The sequence below is a fragment of the Podarcis cretensis genome, assembly GCF_951804945.1.
Source record: "Podarcis cretensis genome assembly, chromosome: 3".
In the NCBI taxonomy this organism is placed as follows: domain Eukaryota; kingdom Metazoa; phylum Chordata; class Lepidosauria; order Squamata; family Lacertidae; genus Podarcis; species Podarcis cretensis.
Window position 1 is genome coordinate 66,568,258 of NC_137172.1, and position 27,083 is coordinate 66,595,340.

Below are 27,083 nucleotides of genomic sequence, written 5' to 3' on the forward strand. Positions count from 1 at the left end.
TACACTGTGGTTTTAAACTCAGTACTCAGATGTAAGTTCCCCTGAAATCAATAGGATTTATTCTCAAGTCATGCACTTAGAATGAAAAGGGAAACTGCAAAGGGAAAAGAATGACATGAAATCAGACATAAATTAATGTGGAAATAGTAATGGGGATGTTTTCGATAACAAACAGTTTATCTATGGGAATATGTTTGCTGGCCAATAGATCTGTGTGCTTGAAAAAGAGCTATTCTGTACAGGTGACAATAGAAGTAGCTTCCCAGTGCCTCATTTATTTCTAGGTACACGGTCAAAGAAGTGGTCAGGTCAGCATAGCTGGGTGTGTATGGGATGACTTCAGGCAACTAGTGTTGGTGCTTTTATAAAGCTATTAATCCAGACAATAAATTTGAAGGCTCCAAGTATCCAAAAATGCCAGTACAAACCAGGTTTTTGGAGGTTCTGGTTAAGTTTAATCATTTTTGGCTACTTAGAGCAAATCTTCCAATGCTGATAAATGACTATGAGTTTTCTGAATCAGAAAATAAATCCTTACTTTTATCCCTGCCTTCATTGTCTATTTGAGTGGACCAGAACCACTACTGAAAATTCAAGTTCCACTGAAATCTGAATAGATTACAGTCATTTTCTTTAGAACTTATTTGCTAACTCATTTATATTTATTGCTTTGCTACTCACTCTAGCTCATCTTGGGCTGCCTTCTCTTGGGCACCCAGCTTTCTCTTCCTGAGCAATGCCATCATTCTGTCAACATCCCTCTGCAATTCTTGAAGGCTTTTGTCCAGCGGCTTGTCTGGGGTTCCAAGTGTCTCATTCAGCTTCAAAGCTGTTTCGTTTGCAGCTGCAGAAAAGTTGACAAATTATATATATCAACAAAGAGAGACAAGGGAAAACAGAGGAAGGGAAGGAAATGGAAATGGAAGCAAGGATAAACAGAAGATTGTTATTATTATCATTTATTACCCACCCTTCACCCCGAGGTCCCAGGGAGGGTTACAACAATTAAAGCACAATAAATATATGTTTATTGCAAAAAAAATTCCTTCCAGTAGCACCTTAAAGACCAACTAAGTTAGTTCTTGGTATGAGCTTTCGTGTGCATGCACACTTCTTCAGATACCCATGCACACGAAAGCTCATACCAAGAACTAACTTAGTTGGTCTTTAAGGTGCTACTGGAAGGAATTTTTTTTGTTTTGACTATGGCAGACCAACACGGCTACCTATCTGTAACTGGATATATGTTTATTGGTTATACTTGAGCCATATTCAAGCACTCAGAAACCCCAATATGAATGTTTGGGAGAGTGGGGATGTTTGCTCCACCCCACCCCCAATCACCTACCATGACTTGGAAGAATAAATTCCAAAGTTAGGAGTTTGCTCTACTCAAGTAGCTGTCCTGTGTGATTTAGAATCCTGATTTTCTATGGTTCTAAATCATGCAAAGCAGGTCCTTGTGAACAGAGTAGGTTTCCTGTTTCAGAAGTTATTCTTCCACCTCACGGAGAGTGACATGGTGGGCAGAGATAGTGTGCTCAATCCAGCTTTCCTATATTGTTTTCAGGATTTAGAATACATGAACTGGGCTATAAGTAAGCTTGGTTAGAGTGGGATATGACTAGGTTGCTGTACTAAAAGCTTTATAGAAAAGGTGGGATTTGAAGCAAACAGGGGGGTTAAATTATTATCAGGGACAATATAAATAGTGAAACTTTGGAGACTGAGGAAATAATTTTAATGAAAGGTCTTGATTATGTTAAAAGATTGTTTGTTAGAGGCAATCCTTAATTTGCAATAGATTGAGAAATAATTGTATGGAGACTTCTTAGGGCAGAGCAAGAAGTCAACAGTATACATAAAGCATTCATCACTGTATGTTTGGTACACTATAATACTATAAATAATGCTAGAGAGCCTGAACTTAAGACTTATTACATCAAATTAAGTGTCTGGGATGGTGTGAAGCTTATGCTTTTAGAGGAAACTCCCCCAAAAGAATGCTATAATCATCTATACATTTAGGACAGGAATGTTAATTTATTAGTATCCAGATTTTTGAGCTCAGCGCGTCCAGGCTTCGCGGACCTCTCCACAGGCAGCGGGAGCGCTCCCGCTGCTTGCGGAGAGTTGCCTACATGCCGAAGCCTGCGCGCGCTGAGCTCAGCGCTCCAGGCTTCGCGGACCTCTCCACAAGCAGCGAGAGCGCTCCCGCTGCTTGCGGAGAGTTGCCTACATGCCGAAGCCTGCGCGCGCTGAGCTCAGCGCTCCAGGCTTCGCGGACCTCTCCACAAGCAGCGAGAGCGCTCCCGCTGCTTGCGGAGAGTTGCCTACATGCCGAAGCCTGCGCGCGCTGAGATCAGCGCGTCCAGGCTTCGCGGACCTCTCAGCAAGCAGCGGGAGCCAGCGCTGGGCTCCCACGGCTTGCAGAGAGCTGCCTGTTTCGGGGCTGGGGTCGGGGGAAGCTTGGGCCTCCCGCGCCCCAGCCCCACGCCTGGGGGGAAATAATTATTTTCCCTTTATTTCCCCCCAAAAAAACTAGGTGCGCCTTATGGGGCGGTGCGTCCTATAGGGCGAAAAATACGGTACTTTAGCTGGAAAATAAAAGATCAACTAGGAACAGGAAGGAAGAGAACAACTGAGGCCAGACTATGAAATCTAAATTCAAACAATGACTGTGCTGTACCAAGTTTATAATAATGTGGTTGTTTTGCTCCCTTTTTGTTTATTACTTATGCACGGTGTTCTCTTATTTTCAACCTCCCACCCAAAATGACTTGATACCTTTAGTTATGGCTCTCAACTGTACTTTAAAGTTCAGAAAATCATGCACCTTGCATAATGCCTAAGTCCCAGCGCATATGTATGGCTAGCTGTCATCTGCAAATGCTAAATAGCAGATGTTCATTAACAGTAAGTAGTAATGCATTTTTAAAGCCATTTTGAGAAATTAAAAATGTACCGTTAATGCACCACACAGAATGCTAAAACAACAGAGGATTTTCCCCACCCCCTTTTCTTCCCAAATGTAATTTTCACTGCCTTGAAAATAAACAACAGCAAAGCAGAAGTTCCCCATTAGTTATTTAATCATAATAGTTATTCTTTAAGAACCTGAACATCCCTGAAGGAGAATGTTCAATTTTTCTGCTGCTCTGTGCTTTTAATTGCCAATCTGCCAACAGTTGTAGCAAACGGTACCCCTTAGATTGCAGGAAGTCTGCAATTATTTGGCTATATAGGTTTTTTTCATTTAACAGATTTGAAGTCCAGCATTTTAATCAATTGATTTCTTTCAGCTCATGTACTCTTTTCCAGTGCTTTCTTGTTCTTAGTCCCAACACATGATGCTTTACATTTCTCAAGAGGCTATTGGCACTGCCTCCCCCTTCTCTGATACCTTCTGCTGCCTGGAGGGTGCCCTTGATGAACTGTCCAAGCATCTTCGCTCTCTCATTAGTTGCCTGAGCGTGCTGCCCAGTTTGCTCCCCATCTGCTGTCACCTTGGTCGCCTGGCGATACAGATTAAAGAAACGTGTAATTAATGAACATGACAAGAAGATACTCCATCTGTCTGAATCTACTTGGAAACTTTACCTCAAGCAAAAGGCAATCAATGAATTATTGATCAGATATACTGGAAGTGACACACAGTCTTCCCAAGTACACAATTACATTTTATTACTCCCTTCTACCATTAAAGAGGCATCCGAGGCTTTATTCTGGGTTCTTAGAACACATACTGGAACAGGACACAAAGAGATCCCAGATGACATTCTTTTTCTTTGACTTTGTTCACAAGCTATCATTCTTAGCACACGTCAGGCTCCATCCATGGCAAAAGTACTGAAATCTATTGAAACCATGAAGGTTTTAGTGTTTTATTAGCCACTTCAGCCCTATTGATTTCAGTGTAACTTACAGAACACTAAAGTTACACTCCAGATCATTCTTGCAATGGATACTTCACAGGCTGTTTACACTCTTGTTATGCTTTTTAATAAGTTGAGTATGGGTTACATCCCACTATGTTCTATTCAAAGCAGACCCATTGACATTTATGGACCCAAGTTAGTCATGCCCATTGATTTTTGAAGGGCCATGTTAAACGCTGGATGCAACCCTATGTTTTTATGAACTATTCATTCATGTAAGTTCTTTCCACATCAAGGAATATAATGTATGCATGTACTCATGTGTCGCCTTCTTTTATAAGAGAACTTTGATGCCTCCAGACAAGCGTCAAAGAATAAACCCTACCTTTTGCTTATAGACTGCATTTCCACTTTTGTACCTTTAGTTTTCTCAAAGTCTTTAATGTTTTCAACATTAAAGCTATGTATCCATTCTAAATGCTACGAGGGAGGAATCAATGCTTAACTTAGAAAAGAACACACTTCTACCAGAAAAGAAGCAACGGAAAATGCTAGATACCTCATGAAGTTTGTTATTTCTGTGTTACAGAACAGAACTGGCTGAACATGCACATCAAGGCCTACAATACATAATCTCCTCAGAACTATAAGGTCCCTGGTCCCTGCAAGTGCAATTTCTTTTTTTTTTTTAAATAATTTTTATTCAGTTTTCCATATATTTTTTTAACAAATAAAACAAAACAACAAAAGACAATAAAATGCAACATGTATAATTTCCTGCTCTTAATTTCATATTTCTTACTCTCCCGACTTCCTCGTACCTCCCCTTTCTGCATTCTCATGTCAAATTAATTAGTTAACAAATCCCTCCCTTACTTTCAGATTTATTATAAAAACATTCATTTTCTTCCACTTAATCATAATCGCTGTTAACCCCTATTTTTCTTATTCAACATCAATCTAACATTCACTAATTTTAGAGTATTTCTTTAAATAGTCTTTAATTTTTTTCCAATCTTCTTCCGCCGTTGCTTTTCCCTGGTCACGGATTCTGCTCGTCATCTCTGCCAGGCCTATGTAGTCGATCACTTTCATCTGCCACTCTTCCACGGTGGGTAGGTCTTGTGTCTTCCAGTACTTTGCTATAAGAATTCTTGCTGCTGTTGTAGCATACATAAAAAAAGTTCTATCTTTCTTTACAACCACTTGGCCGACCATGCCCAGGAGAAAGGCCTCTGGTTTCTTAGGAAAAGTGTACCTAAGTACCTTTTTCAGTTCATTATAGATCAGTTCCCAGAAAGCCTTAATCCTTGGGCATGTCCACCAAAGGTGAAAGAATGTTCCTTCTCTTTCTTTACATTTCCAACATTTGTTCTCGGGCGAATGATAGATTTTCGCAAGCTTGACTGGGGTCATGTACCACCTATAAATCATTTTCATAATATTTTCTCTCAAGGCACTACATGCCGTGAATTTAATCCCGGTGGTCCATAACTTTTCCCAGTCAGCAAACATTATGTCATGACCAATATCCTGGGCCCATTTAATCATTGCAGATTTAACCATTTCATCTTGTGTATTCCATTTCAACAGCAAGTTATACATTTTTGACAAGTTCTTAGTACTAGATTCTAACAGTTCAGTTTCTAATTTTGATTTTTCCACCTGGAAGCCGACTTTCCTGTCTAGTTTAAAGACTTCCATTATCTGATAATAATGCAGCCAGTCTCTCACTTTCCCTTTTAACTTCTCAAAACTTTGCAATTTCAGTCTGTCTCCTTCTTGCTCCAAAATTTCCCAATATCTCGGCCAATTAACCTCCATATTTAATTTTTTAACGGCTTTTGCCTCCATTGGCGACAACCACCTTGGAGTTTTACTTTCCAGCAAATCTTTATATCTAATCCAGACATTATATAATGCTTTCCTGACAATATGATTTTTGAAACCCTTGTGAACTTTTACCTTGTCGTACCACAGGTATGCATGCCATCCAAAAAAATTGTCATAACCTTCTAAGTCCAAAATATCAGTATTCTCAAGAAGTAGCCATTCTTTCAACCAGCAAAACGCTGCTGATTCATAATACAATTTAAGGTCTGGCAGGGCAAATCCGCCCCTTTCTTTCGCATCAGTTAATATCTTAAATTTTATTCTAGGCTTCTTGCCCTGCCAGACAAACTTAGAAATATCTTTCTGCCATTTCTTAAAACAATCCATCTTATCCACTATTTGCAATGTTTGGAACAAAAACAACATTCTAGGCAGTACATTCATTTTTATAACTGAAATTCGACCCAACAAGGAAAACTTCATATTTGACCAAATTTCTAAGTCTTTTTTTACTTCCGTCCAAGTTTTCTCGTAATTATCTTTAAATAAATTCAAATTTTTAGATGTCATATTTATACCCAAATATTTCACTTTCTTAACCACAGTTAACCCTGTCTCCTTCTGAAACTTTTCTTTCTCCAATACTGTTAGATTTTTCTCCAAAACCTTCGTTTTAGATTTGTTTAGTTTAAATCCTGCTACTTGACCAAATTCTTGAATTAGTTCTAATACTCTTTTGGTACTAGATTCAGGCTCTTGCAGTGTAAGTACTAAATCATCTGCAAAAGCTCTCAATTTATATTGTTTAACTCCGACCTGTATTCCTTTAACCAACTGGTCCTTTCTGATCATATTCAGCAAAACCTCCAGGACCGATATAAAAAGTAATGGAGAGATTGGGCATCCTTGACGTGTCCCTTTTTCAATAGGAATTTCTTCTGTAACCACATTATTTACAATTAATTTTGCTTTTTGTTCAGAATATATCGCACTTATACCATTTTCAAACCCTTGACCTACCCCCATCCCCCGAAGATTTTTTATCATAAAACTCCATGAAATATTATCAAAAGCTTTTTCAGCGTCCACAAATATCAAAACAGCTTTAGTGTTAATATTCACTTCCAGTTTTTCCAAAATATCAACTATGTTCCTTACATTATCTGACAAATGTCTTCTCGGAAGAAAGCCCGCTTGGTCCCTATGTATCTCCTCCATCAAAACTACTTTCAACCTTTTCGCTAAAATATCAGCAAAAATTTTGTAATCCACATTTAATAGGGAGATTGGGCGGTAGTTTTTAAGTTGAGTCTTTTCTATCTCAGTCTTTGGTATAAGTGTGATAAAGGCTTCTTTCCACGTATCTGGTGCCTTCTTTCCCTCCAAAATTTCGTTACAAACTTCTTTCAAAGGTTGTATTAACCACTCTTTCAAAATCTTATAATATTTAGAAGTCAATCCATCCGGTCCTGGAGATTTGCCCAATGCCATATTTTGAATGGCACCTTCTATTTCTTGCTCTGTTATTTTCTGATTCAAAATCCCTTTACTTTCCTGAGAGATCTTTTTCAGTCCATTTTTCTCCAAAAACTGTTCTATATCCGTATCACTCTGAGGACCTTGTTTATACAATTGTCTAAAATATTTCTGGAAGCAATCCCTAATTTCTGTTGGTTTATAGATGCTCTTTCCATCCACTTCTAAATTTGTAACTGTGTTCAATTTTTGTCTCTTCCTTATTTGCCAAGCCAGCAGTTTACCACATTTATCAGCCGATTCAAAAGTCTTCTGTCTCATTTGCTTAATTTTCCACTCTATTTCTTGATTCATCAGCTCCATATATTGTGTCTGATATAGTTTAATTTCTTTCAAAATATCCTGTGATTTTGGCTTAGATCTCAATTTCCTTTCCCCCTCTTTTATTTTCTCCAAAATTTTCTCTTTTTTTTCATTCTGGCTTTTCTTTTTAATTGCATTCTGTTGTATCAAAAATCCTCTCATCACTGCTTTGCTTGCGTCCCAGATAATTCTTTTTTCTATATTGGTCCTCATATTAATTTCAAAATAATCCTTCAAAGTCTTCTGTGCCTTTTTGCAAACTTCTTCATCTCTAAATAGGGTGTCATTCATCCTCCATCTAAAGGTACCAGTTGTTGTTAATTTCATCACCATCTTTACTGCATTGTGGTCGGAGCAAGTCTTTGGGCAGATTTCAACTTTTTTTATCCTAGGTGCCATTCCTCTAGTAATCCATATTTGGTCAATTCTAGTCCATGTCATTTTAGCTTCAGAATAGAAAGTTCCCTCTCTTTCAAGTGGGTGTGTTGTTCTCCAAATGTCCACTAGATCCATATTGTCAGTCATTTCAAAAAAGATTTTTGGTAGTCTTCCATCTTTTGTAACTACCTGTCTTTGAGATTTGTCCATGTTGGTCGATACTACTCCATTCATATCTCCCATCAATATTAGATTTGTGTCCGTATAGTCCATCAGTGTCTCATGCAGCTTCTTAAAAAATTCAACTTTCCCCTCGTTTGGTGCATAAATTCCCACGATCAAAAATTTCTCTCCTTGATCTTGAATTTCAATTGCCAAATATCTTCCTTGTTCATCTTTAAATTTTAATTTCGGTCGTAATTTTTCCTTTGCATATATTACCACTCCTCTTTTTTTAACTTTGTCTGATGAAATAAATTCTTGTCCTAATTTTTTATTAATGAGTAGTTTCCTATGTGACCTCGTCACGTGAGTTTCTTGTAGGCAGATCAAGTCCAATTGCTCTTTTTTTAATATGTGAAAAACATTTTTTCTCTTCCGGGGAATGTTTAGACCGTTACAGTTCCAACTTAGAAGTTGTAGAGCCATGGTCAATCTATTTATCTTCTCCTCCTGTCGCTCCTAGTAGTTCTTCTTCTTCTGTCGGTGGTTTCAGTCTCTGTAGTGGATTGTCTTTGTCCAAAGTTCCTCCTCCAGAGTGATCTTGTCCCAAATCCGCCCCCTTGCAGAGATCGTCTTCTTGTTGATGTAAGAACTTGTCTTTGTCTTCCACTGTCTTTATTTTCCTTTTCTTTCCCTTATATTTAAAAGATAGGCCTTGAGGAAACTCCCACCTGAATGGTATGTTATTCCTTTTCAGTAGGACCACCAAGTTCTGGAACTGTTTTCTAGCATCCAAAATTTGCTTTGGGATATCCTTAAAAATTTCCACGAAGGAATCCTCAATTCGTAAAGTTCTCTGATAGTGCAGATCCAAAATTTTGTCCCTCTCTTCTTTTGATCTTAACGTTATCAAGCAATCTCTTGGTTTATTCCTTCTTTGCTGTGTACCAAGTCTAAATGCACTCTCTATCTTAAATTCTTCCTTCTCCAAATCCTTTCGCCAAAACTCTAAAAACTCTTTTGTTAAATAGTCCACAAGATTGTCTCCTTCGCTCTCGGGTATTGCTCTAATCCTTAAATTCCTCTCCTTCCTCTGCATCTCAATCATCGAGAGCGCCAAATCATGGTCCTCCAACTTCTTGATAACCGGTGGAAGTCTTTCGTCAGTTACGATTGCAATCTCTTTTGCTTCCTCTGCTATCTTCCGAATGGTGGATGTTTCCTCTAGTAACTTTCCAATATATTCTGTATTGGAATTCACTTTATTTCCAAGTTCAATTATACTTTTAGTATTAATGTCTATTTTTCCTGAGATCTCTGCTACAGTTTTATTTGTTTCAGCAACCTGTTTACTGGATTCAGCAACTTGTTTACTTGTTTCAGCTCCTTGCTTTTTTAATTCTGCACCTTGCTTTTTTAGCTGGTCTAAAGATTCATTTATTTTCCCCAACAGTTTCGAAAGTGCTTCCTCAGACATAACTTTTGTCTTTTCTTGTGGAGTGGCTGCTGCCCCAGAAGCTCCAGATGTAGAAGGCCTCCTTTTCATGAAAGGCTCAATTCCGTATTGTCTACCAGACCTCAGTGCTTTTTCTTGAGGCTCTCCTTTATCTTGGTCACTTGCCATAACCGTATCTTACAGTCAAGGTCACTCTCACACTCATATCTCCCTTTTCCCAGCAGCTGGTTGAATTCCACTCTACAACTGTAGTTAAACCAAGTTCCTCCAGAGGGCGAATGTAGCAATTCTTCTCTTTACAATTTTTAAAATGGAGAAAATATTCCCAAAGCATTCAAAACAGTTCCCAAATCCTTCAAAGTCTCACAAAAGCACTCAAATGGCCACAATATTAGTCTTTGACAGATTGAAACAAAGTCCCATCAAATCTGGCAAGAGCGTATCCTTTTAAAATACAATTTAATGCAACTTTGTAGCCTTAACGTAGTAACAGTCCACAGCCAGCTACCCTCTCCGGCAGTCCGCTCCAGGGTCAGAGCACAGCGGTATAAATTTTCCCCTTCTATACAAGCAGGAAGTTTGAAGCAATTTAAAATACGATCTCCCCCCCACTCCTGCCTTCGAGGGGGGAAGGGTCCCAGTCTTAGATCGATGATTTAGTTTTCAAAAAGAACTTTAAAGTTAAAGCTTATTAGTTCTTTGCTTTGATGTTGCTGCAGATCGGAAAGGTAGACTTCCCTTTTAGACCTTTTCCGTTTCGGTATCCAAATTCAAAATTTTTGGCTCCCAATTAGTCCTTAGATTTTATCCTACTCACGGATAGTAGATTCTTTTATTCCAATTCAGAAGAAGAAGTCAGCGCTCTCCGTCAATGGCGACGCGGCTTCACTCCGCAGGCTGGGTACGAGCGACTCTCAGCTCCACGCCACACACCCGCTGCCGTTCCAAAGCCTTTAAAAAGGCTTTTTCGCAACTTCGGGGGGGCGCAAACGGTGCCCACCGAGTCTCCAGTTCACAGGCTTCGTGCCTGTGACTTTTTAGGGTCCCCGCTTCGCCGTAGCTAGGGACCCGAACCCGCGGAGCCGATTCCCCTCAGGAGCTCCGAGGGAAACCCGCCATTAAACGATGGCGCTAACCGGAAGTCCCTGCAAGTGCAATTTCATTCCAGAGTAATACCCTAGATCAAAGCGTGTTTATTTATTGATGTAACCATAATCCACCCCCCAAATATTTCAAGGCAGAGTACAAAATATGAGAATAAAATCCACATAACAATTATCAATAAAACATCAATATCTACTGACAGGTTAACAAAGAAAACTTGTGTTAGAGAGGTTCTGTCTAAACAGTATAGTTTTCACCAGTGTTACAGGGCTAACTTCTCTCTGACCATGTGCTGACAACTTGGGGTCAAGAATTTGAAAGGAGAAGGCTTGAGGCTTGAGCAACTGACTGCTGATAGTTGGGGGAAATATAAAAACTGCATACTTGACAGCATTTTTTTGTAGGATGGGGGGCAAGACGTGGAGCATGCAGTCCTGTTTCCTCCTCCTCACTCTTATTCTGCTTCTTAGCCTGACCATCTAACACAGGGGTCAGCAAACTTTTTTCACAGGGGGCCAGTCCACTATCCCTCAGACCTTGTGGAGGGCCGGACTATGTTTTTATTTTTTTAAAAAATGAATTCCTATGCACACTGTGAGGGGGCAAGTAGTCCTTCTCCACCCTCAGCCCCAGCCCCAGCTGCCTTCTTGGTTTGCCACCTGCCTCATTCACTGAAGGGCTGGCAGTGGTGGGGTGAAATGGGCTTTCTCCCCATCTAGAGAAAGAAGACACTGTGCTTACCCTCCCGGGGGCTGCTGCCGCCGCCGCTTCTCGTGAAGCTCACTCGCTCCGCTCTCTGGCCCACAGGGAGCATCAGGGCAGCAGCGGCGGGAGGAAGAGGCTAAGCAGAGGTGGCTCTGCCAATCAAACACCACGCCTGATTTACCTCAGTGCGGTGCGGGGGACGTCTTTGCCAATCAAATGCCGCTGAGGTAAACCAGGCACAGCGTTTGATTGGCAGAACCACCGCCGCTCGACCACTTCCTCCCATCACCATCACCGGGAGTCTCGGCTTCGTGGTGGGTTCTGGCTTTGTGGTGTGGGCCGGATTTAGGACCCAGGTGGGCCTGATCCGGCCCAGGGACCTTAGTTTGCCAACTCATGATCTAACAGTTAAAAGATCTATCCCTGGTAACTATACCCCTGCAGACAGGGCTTGACTGGTTCACTGAGATTCTGTGTTCAACAAAGAGGGGATTTATTGATTTGAACCATCAACATCTTATGGATTTGAGAGAGGCATAGTGCCTAAGACCTGCTATTCCCAGTTTCTGATAGGGAACAGACATTCACTCATTTTCTCTAAACTACAGTGTGTTATATCAAGCAGTGTTTACTTACAAAGTGGGATTTTTCTCTCCCAGCATCAAGGATACAATTTTTATTTTTTTTATATATAAAATGTTGAACCTCCAAGTTAAATCATTCACCTCCCTCCCAGGTTCTTCTCCCGTTGTTCAAACAACGTTGTTCAAACAACCAAATCACGGTTGAAATAAGACCTAGGCTACTTCACCACTAGGTGGCACACTTTATATTAATATAAATTCTTACTACCTGATTGACTAATGAAATTCCAATTTCTGCACAGTTTGGAGTCTTTACTAATAAAAGGAATAACAAACAACAGAGGTGTCATCTCAAGAGAACTTTACCGCCTACAAAATAAAGGCATTTTTAATAACAAGATTTCTCCCTCATCTCTTCTAAATGAAGGTTGCTTGATAGGCTCTAAGTCATAACTGAGATTTGATTTGAATACACGATTTTCTCTGTCTGGCTGTGCCTCTGTTGGATTACAAACTGGAATAAACAAAAGTGTTTTTATTTTATTTCCACAGGTCAGACAAATGCTAGCACAAATATAAAAAAAAGACAAACTGAAGTAAAAGCGAAACGAAGCCTTGCCTATATCTTCCTTCCAGAGCTTTATAAAAGCAGCCCTTGGTAGAAAATAACAGTGTTACTTTGTGACAAATCACATTCTATTCATTCTATTTTTCTGGCTATTGACACAATTGCATGGTGTAGGACACAGGTACAAAACAGCTGATACTTGTCAAAAAAAGGTTGACCAGCCTCTATTATAGTAGAAAATAAGCTTTCAACGTACACTTAGATAACCCTCAGGCAGAATGAGAAAGCAGCTGAGATGGTGTCTAATTAGCTGTTGAAATAAACCAAGGTCACTGCCTAACTCCTTTGTACTTAAACCTGGGCCACTTAAATTCACAGGACCTGATCCAGGACAGGACCACAGAAAGAACAAAGAATGGAAGCTCCACTCCCAAGCCAGAGTTCTGATCTGGAATGGACACCCCTTCCCATTGCTCTCTATTTTTAATTCTACTTTCTTTGATGGACTATGTGAGGCTCTCAGAGTATTGTTTGGCCCATTTGGCCCTAGGAGTGGAGAGGGACCGGTGGCAAAGCTCTGTGGAACGCGTCCCCTCTTGCCAAGAGGAAGCCCTCGCAGAGTTTGCCCCACCCTTGTGCCAGGCAGCAAGGCTTTGCAATGGCTTTTCCTTGAGGGCGAAGCCCTTGCACAGCTTTACGTCCCTACCCCACATGGTGGGGGCAGCAGCATGGCATCTTGCTTCAGGCGCGAAAATGTCTTGATACACCTTGAACACACCTTGATATTGGCAAATAGCGGAGGCTTAATTTCTTAATCAACCAAAGAATCATTTGAACACCATTCTTACACCAATTGTGTCACATTCTCCTTAAGAGAAGTGTGTGAAGTATCCCTATTACTACCCATACCACATGACTTCCTAGCCCTCTTCAGGCATTAAAACCTCTCACTCGAATAGCATTGTGTGGTGGAGAACTGAGGCAATCAGAGTTGTAAACAGCATGGAGAGCCTCCATAAGAACAGGGGGCTCCATGTTTTAGAAGTTCACCCTTCAAGCCATGGAGGGTGACCCTGGCAACAACAGAGGTAGAGACTGGGGCATTTGTACCCACTCATTTCACATGATGCTGCTTGTATGGGGCTTTAGAACACCTGAAGCTTTAGAACATCCTGCATACAGACATTGGCATAACCAGGGCCGTCTTTACCTGGGGGTGCAAGGGGTGAGGGGCACCAGGGCACAGAATTCTGGGGGGTGCCAGGCACCTGCCGCTGAAGTTACCTAAGTGTATTTTATTGAGCTGCTATGTGGCAGCGGGGTCAGCGAAACCTTTGACACGACTGATCTCGCGCCACCTGCCTGCTAATGCTGCTGCAGGGAGAGCACTCTGGAAAGTCTCGCTCACCAAGGCTGGGAGGAGGGGGAGTGACAAGAAAGAGGGAGAGACAGACAGAAAGAGAATGCGTCTATCTAGTGATTGGAGTGTGCACAGGCTCCGGAAGAAGAGCTTGTATATATTCACTTGCAAGGGCCCTCCCAGCTCCTCTAGAAATAAGGTTGCGCCCACAATGAAAGGCTGCCCGAGATGTCTCTCCCTCGCATGTGCACAATGCCCACCCGTCTCATCTTTCAGACACCTCATATGTGTGGAGTCTTTAACACTGTGTTCTTTGTCTTCTTTAGAAAAGCTGGTTTTAAACAAAAACACTCAGACAAAAACTCCTTTTGGAGCTGCGCAGGCGTGAGCGCCATTTATCAAATGATAATAGTGACATAAGCATAATAAAAGTTAATTTGGGGGCTAAACTAAATTTGGGGGCGCTGGGCGGATCTTTGCACCCCGGCGGTGCATATGCTAAAGACGGCCCTGGGCCTAACAACATGAGATGGGGTCCTTGGGAAGTAACATAAGAACGTGTCCTGAAACGCTTTTCTTAAAAATGAAATCGGGATCTAACCCTTTACCCTCTGGGCTCACCCTTGTCAAAAGCTCATCCATCTCTGTCACAAGAGTATCCAAGTTCTTCTTTGCCACCTGAAGGAGTCTCTCTGGTGCTCGCTGAGGTGACAGTAAATGCTGAGGAAATAAAGTCAAACATTTTACATTATGGATTTCAGAAATAACACATTGCTTAATGAAACTGCTCTGTTGACCTTAATTATTGCCGCTGCTGACACATAAAGCATGTTCATAAAAGAGGGCAAGCAGTATATGCATGGGTCTGAGTAGACGCTGCACTGATAAACATGTAATGTGGCTTTTCTTTATCAAATGTTAAGAGTCATTTTGTGACATTAACAGCACACATTTCATGGCAATTTGTTTCCTTCCGTCCAAGAGAAGAAACATGAATTACTATAGCATCTTATACTTATTAATCCTCCCAATAATTTATTGTAATAGCTATTTAACCACTGCGGCATGCTTAAACTAAGTAATCAAACCATTAATACACCACCAACCCATCCTGATCTAAACATAATCTCACATGCCAACAAAAGCGTGTGTGCTGGCCTCTCTATCCAGATGTGAAATCTAAAGCTGGTGATGGTTTTGAGAATACCTTTAATTCCTGGGTCGTATTTTCAAACGAATAAAGCATTTTATATGGAGGGTGTAGCGGGCCACTGAGGTTGACACTCAAAGCCATCTGGTTTAGAGATTCTAAGTCATGAAGCAGGACTCCAGTGCACTCGTCATCACAAACTGTGGGAAAGGACAGTAAAGAATATTTATTCTTGCTAAATATTTGAGGCAGATGCTTGGTATTTCAACTCGGAAATATTTTACAGTGCCCATAAAGTTCTCCAAAATATAAGGCCACTAAACTCCAATAAATGGTGCCTTAAAAACCCATGGTGCAATAAAAGGAAGGGAAACAAAGATGTGAGCAGCAGATGGGATAAAATGGGATATCTAATTGTCAACAACTTGAAAACAGGGCTTTGTGATTTACAATGTGTTTTCAGCTATTGCTTTTTTGTATAGGGGGAATTCATTATAGTGCATTTTATAAAGTCACAAAAGCAAACCACAGGTCACAGTCCAGAGGAGTTTATAATCTCAATTTGGATGGAGAGAGGGAAGAGATAACATGGGGATGGGTGGGCATAGGCATGGACAACAAGGATGAATGCAAGCAAATTCATTTAATTCACAATGGCTAAATTCAATTGTTGATTGGGAGTAATGCCAGTAGCGTGGCTTCATAAAAGAAATGGGACTTTTGAGTTCGGACCTAAAGGGAAAAGGGAAGCCCTGTTCACACATTACTTGCATGTAGGGCACTCACAGTTTTCCTGGGATAGTCATCGTCCCATCCCCCCCCCCAGCACCATGTGTTGAGTACATTTGTCAGGAAAGGATCCATACAAACATGGCTGGGACACCCAGTTGCACCCAGACTGCAAGTGTATGTATGGATCCTTTGCAGACACACAATGCATGGATGTCGGAAGGCAGCACTACAGTAGGGGTACAACATTGGGGTGGGGTGGGGAAACTGTGAGAGGGACAAACTTATGCCAACGAGACCCTTCCAGGGATAAGGATAACAAGGGAGCATGGTGAAAAAAATGGTAAGAGAGCAGGAGACTTGTGGCTCAAGGTGGTAGAAATGGAGAAGTACAAAATACATTGGGAAATTAAAGCAGAATGGTAAGACCTTGGAAGTGAAAAATAAGGAGGGAAATAAACTTGAGAATCAAGAGCAGGTGAATAATGCAATCATGCATGAGACATCATAATGTTCTCATTAAGGAGACTAATAATAAAAGTCTCTGCCATAGGAAAATTAATCTAGACAATCTAAAATTACCTTAATTCAAATTTTTAAAGCAGAATGTATGCATGTAAAACAATTTGCCCTTTTGTCATCAGTAGAATTAAGGGCTTGCTTGTGTTTGCAACACATGGGTTGCACAGAAGGGCTGCAGAACCATAGACCTTCCCAGTACAGTGGTACCTCGGGTTAAGTACTTAATTCATCCCAGAGGTCCGTTCTTAACCTGAAACTGTTCTTAACCTGAAGTACCACTTTAGCTAATGGGGCCTTTTGCTGCCGCTGCACCGCCCGAGCATGATTTCTGTTCTCATCCTGAAGCAAAGTTCTTAACTCGAGGTACTATTTCTGGGTTAGCGGAGTCTGTAACCTGAAGCGTATGTAACCTGAAGCGTATGTAACCCGAGGTACCACTGTACAGATGATTAAGGATTGTGTTTAAATAATGGTACACCCACAACCACTATCTGGGATTATTCTAGAGCCCTTACTCAAGACATTAACCACAAATAATAATCTTCCCTCCAGTCTTTTCTCCAAAACTCAATCATTATGACCAGTCAAGGGCTGCCAAGAGTTAGCCACAGGACTCCATTTTGGAGCCTCTTTGAAATGACTTGGGAGAAGAGTAGTTTTTGGAGCCCCTGTTTAAATGTGTATATAAAAATGCAAAATTGTACTCCCCCCCAAGACAGCTGAAGTTATCCCTGTATTGGGATTTTTTTAATGTGTGAAGTTTTGCTGTCTTTTTATTACGTTGGAAGTCATCCAGAGTGGCTGGGGCAACCCAGACAGATGGTTGGGGTATAAGTAATATATTACTTCTACTACCATACTGAGCAGGATGGGGGGCTATGCACAAATGTTATCCCTTCCTATACTTTTTGGCATTCAGTCAAATTCATGTCAACTCTTTCTCATATAAGCAGCTATGATGCTGCTTCAGCCAGCATGGAACTAAAAGCTCCCGTTTAGCTGCAGAAGTAGAAACAACAGCAAGGAAAATCATTGGATGGGAGACAAATTGATTTAGTGCAATGAGAAGGCAACTGTCAAGCTGCACAAGGAAGCACGGAGATGTTATTTTCAGCTCCTTCCTTTCCTCACTAAGTTCTTTTTCCTTTCCACTCCATACAGTCCTCCCACTAATTTGTTGCTTGAACTGAAGTGCACTATAATTGCTTGAGTAAGGGGACAATATTTTCTACTTTATGCATGCACATCAGAAAAACCTATTAGTGGTGCAAGTCTTCTCATTTGTGTGCTTGCGTAAGGAACACAAAGAGAAAGCACATTTCCATAAATAACATATAGTTTTAACACTGGGCTCTGTGTTTTATATAACAACATCTATTCTAGTTGGTCAAGGAGTCAGACAGATCTGTCAGGCAGGCATTCAGAAACTATAAATCAAATAAATAGTAGAATACCGTTTTATTTGAAAGACCTAGAATCCTAAAAAAATAAATAAAAATACTTTGTTGTGCTGGACCAACAGATAGCTGCATACTAACAGATTTCCCTACTTAACACTGATGTATACTCTTTTGTTTAAGTAACCCTTTTCTAGTTAACCTTGAAATAGCTGGCAATAAATATAGCAAAATGGGATGCAAATGAAAACCAACTTAATTCAGCATGATAGGAAAAACAAAACAAAAAACAAATCCTGAATGGCTTATAAAGAAATGAAAATATTCAGAATGAACAAGCAACTGTTGCCTATAATGTGCACACTGAACATTCATCATGCATTAACACCTCTTGCTAGATAATTGGGTTGAAAAGAGAAGATGTAGCAAGTTCCACAATTTAGTAAAAGAGACAGAGTAATGTTACTCCAATATGCAGCCTGGAACGTACTGAAAACGTTTCAAGGCTCTAATTACATAATTTATACATGACTAAATATTTCTATGGTTTAATATATAAAACTGTCAGTATAAATTTGTGTTCGCTATTAGAAAATGCAGCATTATGTCCAGATCATTACTGCTGTGCACACATGAAAGACAAAAAAATCATGCAATGTTTCAGTAAAGAGTTAGCAGCAAGCACCAGCTTTTCCTCACAAATCTGCTTCACTTACCAAATACAGCACATCTCAGAGTTGTCTTAAATGTGAAATGCCTCATAAAAAAGCATGTTTGTTAAAACAAGGAAGTCTTTTTTTAAAGAAAAAACTGCTTGCAAAGGTAACTAAATCTTATGTGCATTATCTAATGAATTGCTTCCCATAGCACAGGTGCAGAAATTTTTTGGCCCTCCAGATGTTGGTCAACTATAATTCCAACCATCCCTGGCCATTGGCCATACTTGCTGGGGCTGTTGGGAGTTGGCAACTTCTGGGCAGCCAAAGGATCCCCACGCTTGTACTAATGCAAGGACTTTTGGTTGCATAATGGAAGTTCTGCTCCCTCTTCTCGCCCCATGCCTCCTGCCTGAAGCTGTTATGGATTTCCCCTCAAGGCCTCCATGGCAGATTTTGGGAGTGTTTGTGGGGAGAGGAGCGGGGTAGTTCTGTTGTGTAACCAGAAGGCCTTGCACCAGCAAATGCACTTAAGATGGATACTGCCCTAAATTTTGCCCAGCTCATCATTTTCAAAAGAAAAGTGTTCTCCAAGGCCAGAATCCTAAGAACCTCAATCATGGCAGAAAGCTGCCTCTCACTGCTTGCTTAGCAAGCCCTTGCCATCTGAACGCTAACTGAATTCAGAGCGTGGGTCACCTTCTAAGCTGGGTTGGGAACCTCTGGCCCACCAACCAAATGGAATGGCCTGAAATGGGTCCCAATTTGGCTTGCGAGGTTGTTTCCCCAAAACCACACTCATCTGCCCACATCTGACACCCTATCAGGTGGGGGGGTAGATACAGATACGGCTTGACAGGCTGAAAAGCAAGTTCTCCACAGGAAATTTGACTATGCAGCTGACCCTTGCAGGGAGTAGGGTGCAGTTGCTGCCCATCAGCTGACAGGCAGTGAGTTCAAGACCAGTGGATTGGCTGTGTGACTGAGTTACCTGTGGGAGATTCAAATGCTTAGTTCAGGCATAGGCAAACTCCGGTCCTCCAGATGTTTGGGACTACAATTCCCATCATTCCCTGACCACTGGTCCTGTTAGCTAGGGCTGATGGGAACTGTAGTCCCAAATATCTGGAGGGCTGGAGTTTGCCTGTGCCTGGTTTAGTTGAACCCTGCAGAAAGTAGCTTTGCCAACTCTATGTTTGGCAAATTACGTTGCCAACCATGAAAATTAAGTGCCACCCCCATTGTTGCCTGGAGGACAAAGTAGGAAGCCTGTTGTACCTGCACAATCAGGGTTCTAAGCAACACAGAGCTTTAGAATTACAGCAGGCCAGACCTTCTCCAATGTGTGGAGGATGATGGGACAATGGGGGAGGTGATAGAGGAAGCAGGATCAGAAGGTCCTTGCCCTCTCCTCACATTTATTCCAATAGCATGATGGTTTAACTGTCGAAGCAGGCAGAATTCTTCAGAATTGTTCCCAGTGTTTTTAGCAACACATTAAGCAAACATCACAGATGAGTCCTTATTCAATTGCAATTTTCTATTTCTGCATTCACGTTTCACCTGTGACTGTCCTTGTCTTTGACGGGAATGGACTAACCATCCAAAAGCAGATTCTGCAATGTAATTTTTGATTATCATTTTGATAGGCTTAAGTGTAGCTAATCAGAGTAAATTGGTCACATGCTGAGGACAGAAAGCAGAAATACAGGATCAATTTCACAGTGACCAGAATTCAAGCAATAATAAAAGAGAAGGCAATCTACACAGAAGAGCGATGCTGGAGAAATCTATCAGTGCTGTCAGCGCTGAAATGGTGGTTATTTTTATACTTTTATCAAAGTGTACAGCCTTCAACATCTTGTACTCCTTCACCCAGCTCTGTGTTTTATTAGGCATGTGTGAACCAGCATGACTAGGGGAGCTGGAGAAGGCAACATTCCAAGAAAATATTAATCAGAAAATGACAGAGTTGATCAATATTTAGGAGGGTACATAAAAATTAAATAAATCCCATATAATCTGTCAAAGGATCTGTGAAAACCATGATGGAAGCTTTAAAAAGTATATTTTTGTGGGGTTTGAAAATCCATCTTACTCCTTCTGCTGGATGAGATTCAAACAAGGGGGAAGCTCATTTCTCAGCAGCTGACCACATAAAAGGTAAAGGTAAACGGACCCCTGACCATTAGGTCCAGTCGTGACCGATTCTGGGGTTGCGGCGCTCATCTCACTTTACTGGCTGAGGGAGCCGGCGTACAGCTTCCGGGTCATGTGGCCAGCATGACTAAGCTGCTTCTGGCGAACCAGAGCAGCGCATGGAAACGCCGTTTACCTTCCCGCCGGAGCGGTACCTATTTATCTACTTGCACTTTGACGTGCTTTCAAACTGCTAGGTTGGCAGGAGCAGGGACCGAGCAACGGGAGCTTACCCCATCGCGGGGATTCGAACCGCTGACCTTCTGATCAGCAAGTCCTAGGCTCTGTGGTTTAACCCACAGCGCCACCCGTGTCCCTAGCTGACCACATATTTGCATGTAAATGGTCCCAGGTTCAATCTCCTATAGGACTGGGATGGATCCCCTTGTGAAATTCTGGAGAGGTGCTGCTAGTCTAACGGTCAGCTTTGATATAAGGTAGCTCCATGTTCAACCCAGTGTGATCTTCTGTTCTGATCATATACATGAAGCTTTTAAGCTCTTTCCTTCAAATAGTAACTACCTCCCTATTTACTCCACCCTAGAAGCCAAAGGAGCTTCCAGAGTGGCACCCTGTAAAGCACAAGAGTCTGCTGTCAGACGTTATTGTTCCCTCCCCATGTGCGAGCAGAACTGTTTCCCACTCTCTGTGTTTGGGTCTCACCAATACCAGCAGTTCTAGACATGGAAGATAGAGAAAGGACATGATTCCAGGGATATTGGAGGGGCAGCGCCTATTCTCAGTAAAATTCTGAAAAAAACATGATTCACATTCTGAAAAGGAAAACAAGACACCCAAGATCCAGAAGTACTGTTAATATACATACAAACACATGCTATGCCTTCTCGAGCATGCCGGGGTTCACATCCTGCACACTTCCAGCCAGTAGATCCAGGTTTGCACGTGCACTGTCCAGTGACAGGATCACAGGGAACAGGCAGAGAACCATATGGATGGCACTCACATTCTTGGCAAGATCCACCAAGAATTCTTGGGTTCCCAGTGTATCCAGGTGAACATCTACAAAGTTGCAAAAATACAATAAAAACTAAATTAGTCTTATGAAGTTGGGGTAAATGATAGAAGGTTAGGATGGATATATATATATAGAGAGAGAGAGAGAGAGAGAGGGAGGTTTGGCAAGGTCCAGGGAGAGGGTTTTTTCTTTTTGGCAAGTTCTGGAGGGAGGTGTGGTTCTTGTGTGGTAGCACAGGTAGCACAGGCAGGTGATGGGTGGCTTTGACAAAGTATAAAAGGGAGGGGGTGGCTGCCATTGGCAAGGGGAGTCATAAATGAGCAAAGCACTTTCTTTCATCACATATCTCTTTTCTTCGTTCTTCCTATGAGCAACTCTTGTCTTCAGTGAATTTCATTCTGTCGATATCGTCCTATCTTTCTACTTAAGATCATGTTAAACATTTAGCTTTATTGCAGACACCTCCATCAAACTGCTATGCAGTAATGTGATTATACAAATGAACAATGATGGCTTTTGGAATGCTAATCTGACAGTGAAAAAAGAGGCTGCACTGAAATTTTATTCAATATAAGCTTACAAAGGAGGCTTGCTCCCCCACAGTCTACTTGAGGCCTGCAACTAATACCCAGTAACTTTTTCATCTTGGAGTTCTAGCATGTCCTAATAATCAAATGCTTCAGCATGTGAAGCAACATGTCTCAATAGCTTGGAGATATAGCAGGTCACTAGCTGGTTCTGTTCAATCCCCATATAATCCCCAAGTGCTCTTCCTAAGAATAGCAAAGTCATAACAATCTGGAGGCATCTCCAGGGTTACCAATAACAAGATCCAACCTAGCCCACTGCAGTCATTCTGCATGACAGAAATTCAACAAGGGGGTGGCAACTGACAAAAAGAGAGGTAGGAACCTGGTAAGGCTTTCAGTCAGTTATGGTCCTGCTTTTCTTTCACAGCCCCTCCCTTGTTTTCCACGAAGTACGGGAGCTTCTGCTTTGGTTCCCCATACCAGTGAGGAGGGGCTGCACTCTGCTGCCAGCCCATAAAGGACCCCAAAGTGCTGGGATATGTGATCACTGCCCAGCTGACCTTTCTGCAGTCTGCTCTGATTCTATGGTACACACAGAGTCGCAAGGGGGCAGATAAGCTTATTGTATTATAACCACATCTGAGAATTAGGAATGCGAATCCAGTTATTTAATAAAATATAAAAGTTAGGTAAAATTAAAGGACCCCTGGACGGTTAAGTCCAGTCAAAGGCGACTATGGGCTTTTGGCACTCATCTTGCTTTCAGGCCGAGGGAGCCAGTGTTTGTCCACAGTTTTCCAGGCCATGTGGCCAGCATGACTAAACTGGCACACAGAGGACTGTCATGAGTACCAGAGCGCACAGAAATGCCATTTATCTTTCCACTGCAGTGGTACCTATTTATCTACTTGCACTGGCAGGCTTTCGAACTGCTAGCTTGGCAGGAGCTGGGACAGAGCAATGGGAGCTCACTCCATCGCGGGGATTCGAACCATGACCTTCCAATCAGCAAGCCCAAGAGGCTCCGTGGTTTAGACCACAGCGCCACCCGCATCCTGGTTGCAATTTATTCCCTCATTACAATGGGCCTCTTCTGATTAGACAAATTTAGCACACATTTATTGCTTGCTTGTCCATCACTCCTTTTGCCATTTGTTTCCTAGTTGCTCCATCTAATTTGTGCTCAGTACTTTTCCTTACCTTTCACAGTACTGTCCTTCATATCCAGGTGGGCAAGCAGTACATCGGTAATCATTGACGCCTTCTGCAATGCATGATGGACTGAAGCTTAAAGCAGAAAATCAAACCATAAGCTTTTCTCTCACAATTTAAAAATGCAGCTGTGATGATTTTGATGCAAAAGAATGTCAGTTAAAGACTTCTGTGGACTTGTCACATCACACAATGTACATTTTCTTAATGGGAAATGTCCTGTTTCATCAATTGACAAAATTATATAGCATTTGGTAACCGAAATGAAAGAAACTGACCATAAATGCTGTTTGCTTTGGAAAAAGTGACTTTAAATTATCATGGGCAAAAAAATCGCAACCCCCAATCTGCCATGCTGGGTATGGATGAGGCAGAAGTGTTCCTCTGTCGAGCCCTACCTGAATCTGCCTCCTCCGTCACAGGCAGAGCCAAACTAGTGAGGAGAGCACCAATGCACTTCCACCAGCAGAATCTTTGCAGTGATAATAATTGGGACTTTCCCCACCACCCTTGCCCAGGGTGTTTCTTTGGTTGAGCTAGTACAGGGACCACAGCATGCTGAGCCAGTCCCACTGCCATCACATTACAGCAACAGCCCTAATTTGGGCCTCTTTGCTGCACCAGCTTGGAAGCTGGCACTGAAGAGGGTTTTTTCCTGCCTCTCCTCATCTTCTGTTCTGGTCAACATAAGCAGCAAGGCTACAAATGCAGCAGTGGTCAAGTAAGATTGCACTTCAAGTAAATGTTAAGAGCTACTCTTTGATAAACAATAAGCATATAAAAAATCTGATGGCATGAATTTTTACAAATTTGGCCACAATTCTATGCAGATGATTTACCTGGGAGTAAGTTACGTTCAACTCAATGGGATTTACTTCTGAGTAAACATGCACAGGGACGCAGGTGGCGCTGTGGGTTAAAGCCTCAGCGCCTAGGACTTGCCGATCGAAAGGTCGGCGGTTCGAATCCCTGCGGCGGGGTGCGCTCCCGCTGCTCGGTCCCAGCGCCTGCCAACCTAGCAGTTCGAAAGCACCTCCGGGTGCAAGTAGATAAATAGGGACCGCTTACCAGCGGGAAGGTAAACGGCGTTTCCGTGTGTGGCTCTGGCTCTGGCCAGAGCAGCGATGTCACGCTGGCCACGTGACCCGGAAGTGTCTCCGGACAGCGCTGGCCCCTGGCCTCTTAAGTGAGATGGGAGCACAACCCCAGAGTCTGTCAAGACTGGCCCGTACGGGCAGGGGTACCTTTACCTTTAAACATGCACAGGATTGTACTGTTAATTTCCCATATTAATGGTAGGATGTCACATAACACCCATTTTCAGTAAATGTTATTGTTTTTGTACTCCTGGAAACACTTGTGCATGATTTTCTAGTGGGGAAAGGGCATGGCTCCTAGAGGAGAGGAGAGATCTGCTTTTGTTGCTGTTATTACATTGTTTTGTTATGAATTACAGAGTAGTTTTCTGCTCTTTTTTAAATGGATTTGAATGGAATTCAAGTTCACTGCCAACAGTCTGAATGAGTGAACTGACCCAAAGGGTCCAGTGTCAAGGTTTGTCATTGAATAGTAATATTCATAAATTCAATTTCCTTGCCTTTAGATACTGAATGTCTGCTAGGGAGAGAATAATGCGGGTTAACGCTACAAATTTCTATTGAAAGTTTTTAATGTATACTTTAGAGTTCATGGTACTGTCTAGCCTGCTTAAACCCTCTTATACACTGTACTGTAGACGTGTGGCTGCTTCTCAGCTGGAAAGCAAATGAATAAATTGCTAGTGAAAACTAGACAAATTTCTTAAATGATGATACATGCACACCAAAAGTGTTTCAGATACATGTTCTGATCTTTAGCAGATTTTTAAAGTATCATTTAATAAATGAAGGCCTCTGGCAATGCTGCAGAGTTCTCATTCCAGTCCATGCTGTTTTTATTTGGAGATTAACAATCTAAATCCAAGATCGACCAGGATGAGAGAGTTTGGGTTCGGTGGACTTTGGGTTTCCCCTGCTGAGCTGAGGCTATACCCGTGGAAGTTCCTCCTCCGTCTAAGCTGAAACCAGCCTAAGCCCTTTCCCCAGCTCAGCTGGGGTTTGAGCTAGTAGAAGTTAAGCCAGTGTAATTGACGGTGGCATAAGCCCCACAAAATGACTGTTCAGGGAGCTCAGTCATGTGACCTAGCAACCCAGCAAAATTTATGTAACTTGCACCAGTGTAAATTATGCAGTTAAGATTGAACTGTTCAACATCTCCACCCCAAAATAATAAAACTATCCAAATGCTTCAGCCTTTCCGCTTACAGAATCTGCTCTCACCATTTAATAGTTTCAAGGCTACAATCCTATTCCCACTCCTGGGAGGAACCCCATTGAAATCAATAGGCCGCACTTCATTTTGGCACTTCGCCTGTTTTGCCGGCTAAGCAAGGTTATTGTAAGAATTTTGTGACATGATATTTAACCTCCATGCAGACTTTAAAGCCCTGAGGAGCATGTGGAATTGTTGGAAATGTTAAGCTGATATGCCCAGGGTTTGTAGAACATACATCAAACGGGAGAAGAGGAAAAGCATTGACAGAAGCAGGTGCCACAACATTTGCAACTACCTGTGCAACACTTGCTGAGCCAGGTTAATGCTAAAAAACCACTGTGGCAGCTGGAGCCCCAGACAAAAACTTCCCCTTAGCTATAGTGCAGTCAGCATCCTCCTCTAAGTTGCTTATAATGCATTAAATCAATAGTGCTTGAATGAGTAATAAAATTACACCTTTGCAAAAAATGTAAACAAATTGATCTACTCACAAACTCATTATCCAACACATTTTCAACTCAGTGAAAACAGACCCGCCAAGCAAGTCACAGTCTCGAGATTCCCCTCCCCCTACACTCACACCAGCTCATCACATTTGAAACTGAATGCTGAATAAAGAAACAGGAAAACATGTTAAAAATTTAAAGACTTAAACTGCTACCGACTCTTAGTATTGTGGCCTCTGCGGTGAAGCAAAAGTAGAAGAGCAATATACTCAAAGCTTAGTATTCTGCCTTGCTTCATAAACAATTAGATACGTTCAACAATCTGCAGGCTAGCTAGCTAAGATGCTTTCATTCCAACTGATAGAGACTTACGACCAAAACTGGTTTTAATAAGAACATTGTGCATGTTTCAAGCACTTCACATGCCTTATCTACTTATAGTCCTTACAATAACCTTGTAAGGGTTCTGTCCTGGGCCCACTGTTGCTCAATAAACACAATGTTTGTTGTTTTCATAAATGACTTGGCTGAAGGAATTGAGGGGATGCTCATCAGATTTGCAGATGACACCAAGCTGGGAGGGGTAGACAATGCCACAGAGTCAGGATGCAGGATGACCTGAACAGATTGGAGAACTGGATCTAAACTAACAAAATGAATTTCAAAAGGGACAAATGTCAGGTTCTACACTTAGGCAGGAAGAATCAGCTGCACAAATCTAAGATGGGGGCACCCAGATTGCCAGTAGTATATGGGAAAAAGATCTTAGTAGTCGACAAGCCGAACATGAGTCAACAGTGTGATGCAGCAGCACAAAAAGCTAATGCTATTCTAGACCGCATCAACAGAAGTATAGTGTCCAAAACAATGGAAGTCACAGTGACACTCAATTCTGCCTTGGTCAGACCACACCTGGAGTACTGTGTTCAGCTCTGAGCACCAAACCTTAAGAGATATATCGACAAGCTCCAAGAAAACATCAGGAAGAACTTTCTGATGTGAGATCTGTTCAACAGTAGGATGAACAGACTCCCTTGGAAAGTGATGGACTCTCCTTCCTTGGAGATTTCTAAACAGAGGTTTGAT

The 27,083-nt window shown here is 41.8% G+C and overlaps 1 protein-coding gene across 7 annotated transcripts in view; it reads right to left on the reverse strand.

Annotated features, from left to right (window-relative positions):
- Positions 1 to 27,083, reverse strand: part of LAMA2 (laminin subunit alpha 2) — a 390,451-nt gene that overhangs the window by 83,720 nt on the left and 279,648 nt on the right. For 5 of the 7 annotated variants that reach the window (XM_079970713.1, XM_079970718.1, XM_079970715.1 and 2 more), the window contains 6 exons: positions 23,227 to 23,313; positions 21,347 to 21,540; positions 15,075 to 15,217; positions 14,489 to 14,587; positions 3,404 to 3,515; positions 682 to 844 (listed from right to left, as the gene is read on the reverse strand). In XM_079970713.1, the coding sequence (XP_079826839.1) occupies positions 682 to 844; positions 3,404 to 3,515; positions 14,489 to 14,587; positions 15,075 to 15,217; positions 21,347 to 21,540; positions 23,227 to 23,313 (798 nt within the window). The remainder of the gene's footprint in view (positions 1 to 681; positions 845 to 3,403; positions 3,516 to 14,488; positions 14,588 to 15,074; positions 15,218 to 21,346; positions 21,541 to 23,226; positions 23,314 to 27,083) is intronic. The other 2 variants (XM_079970719.1, XM_079970716.1) reach the window with 1 other exon arrangement.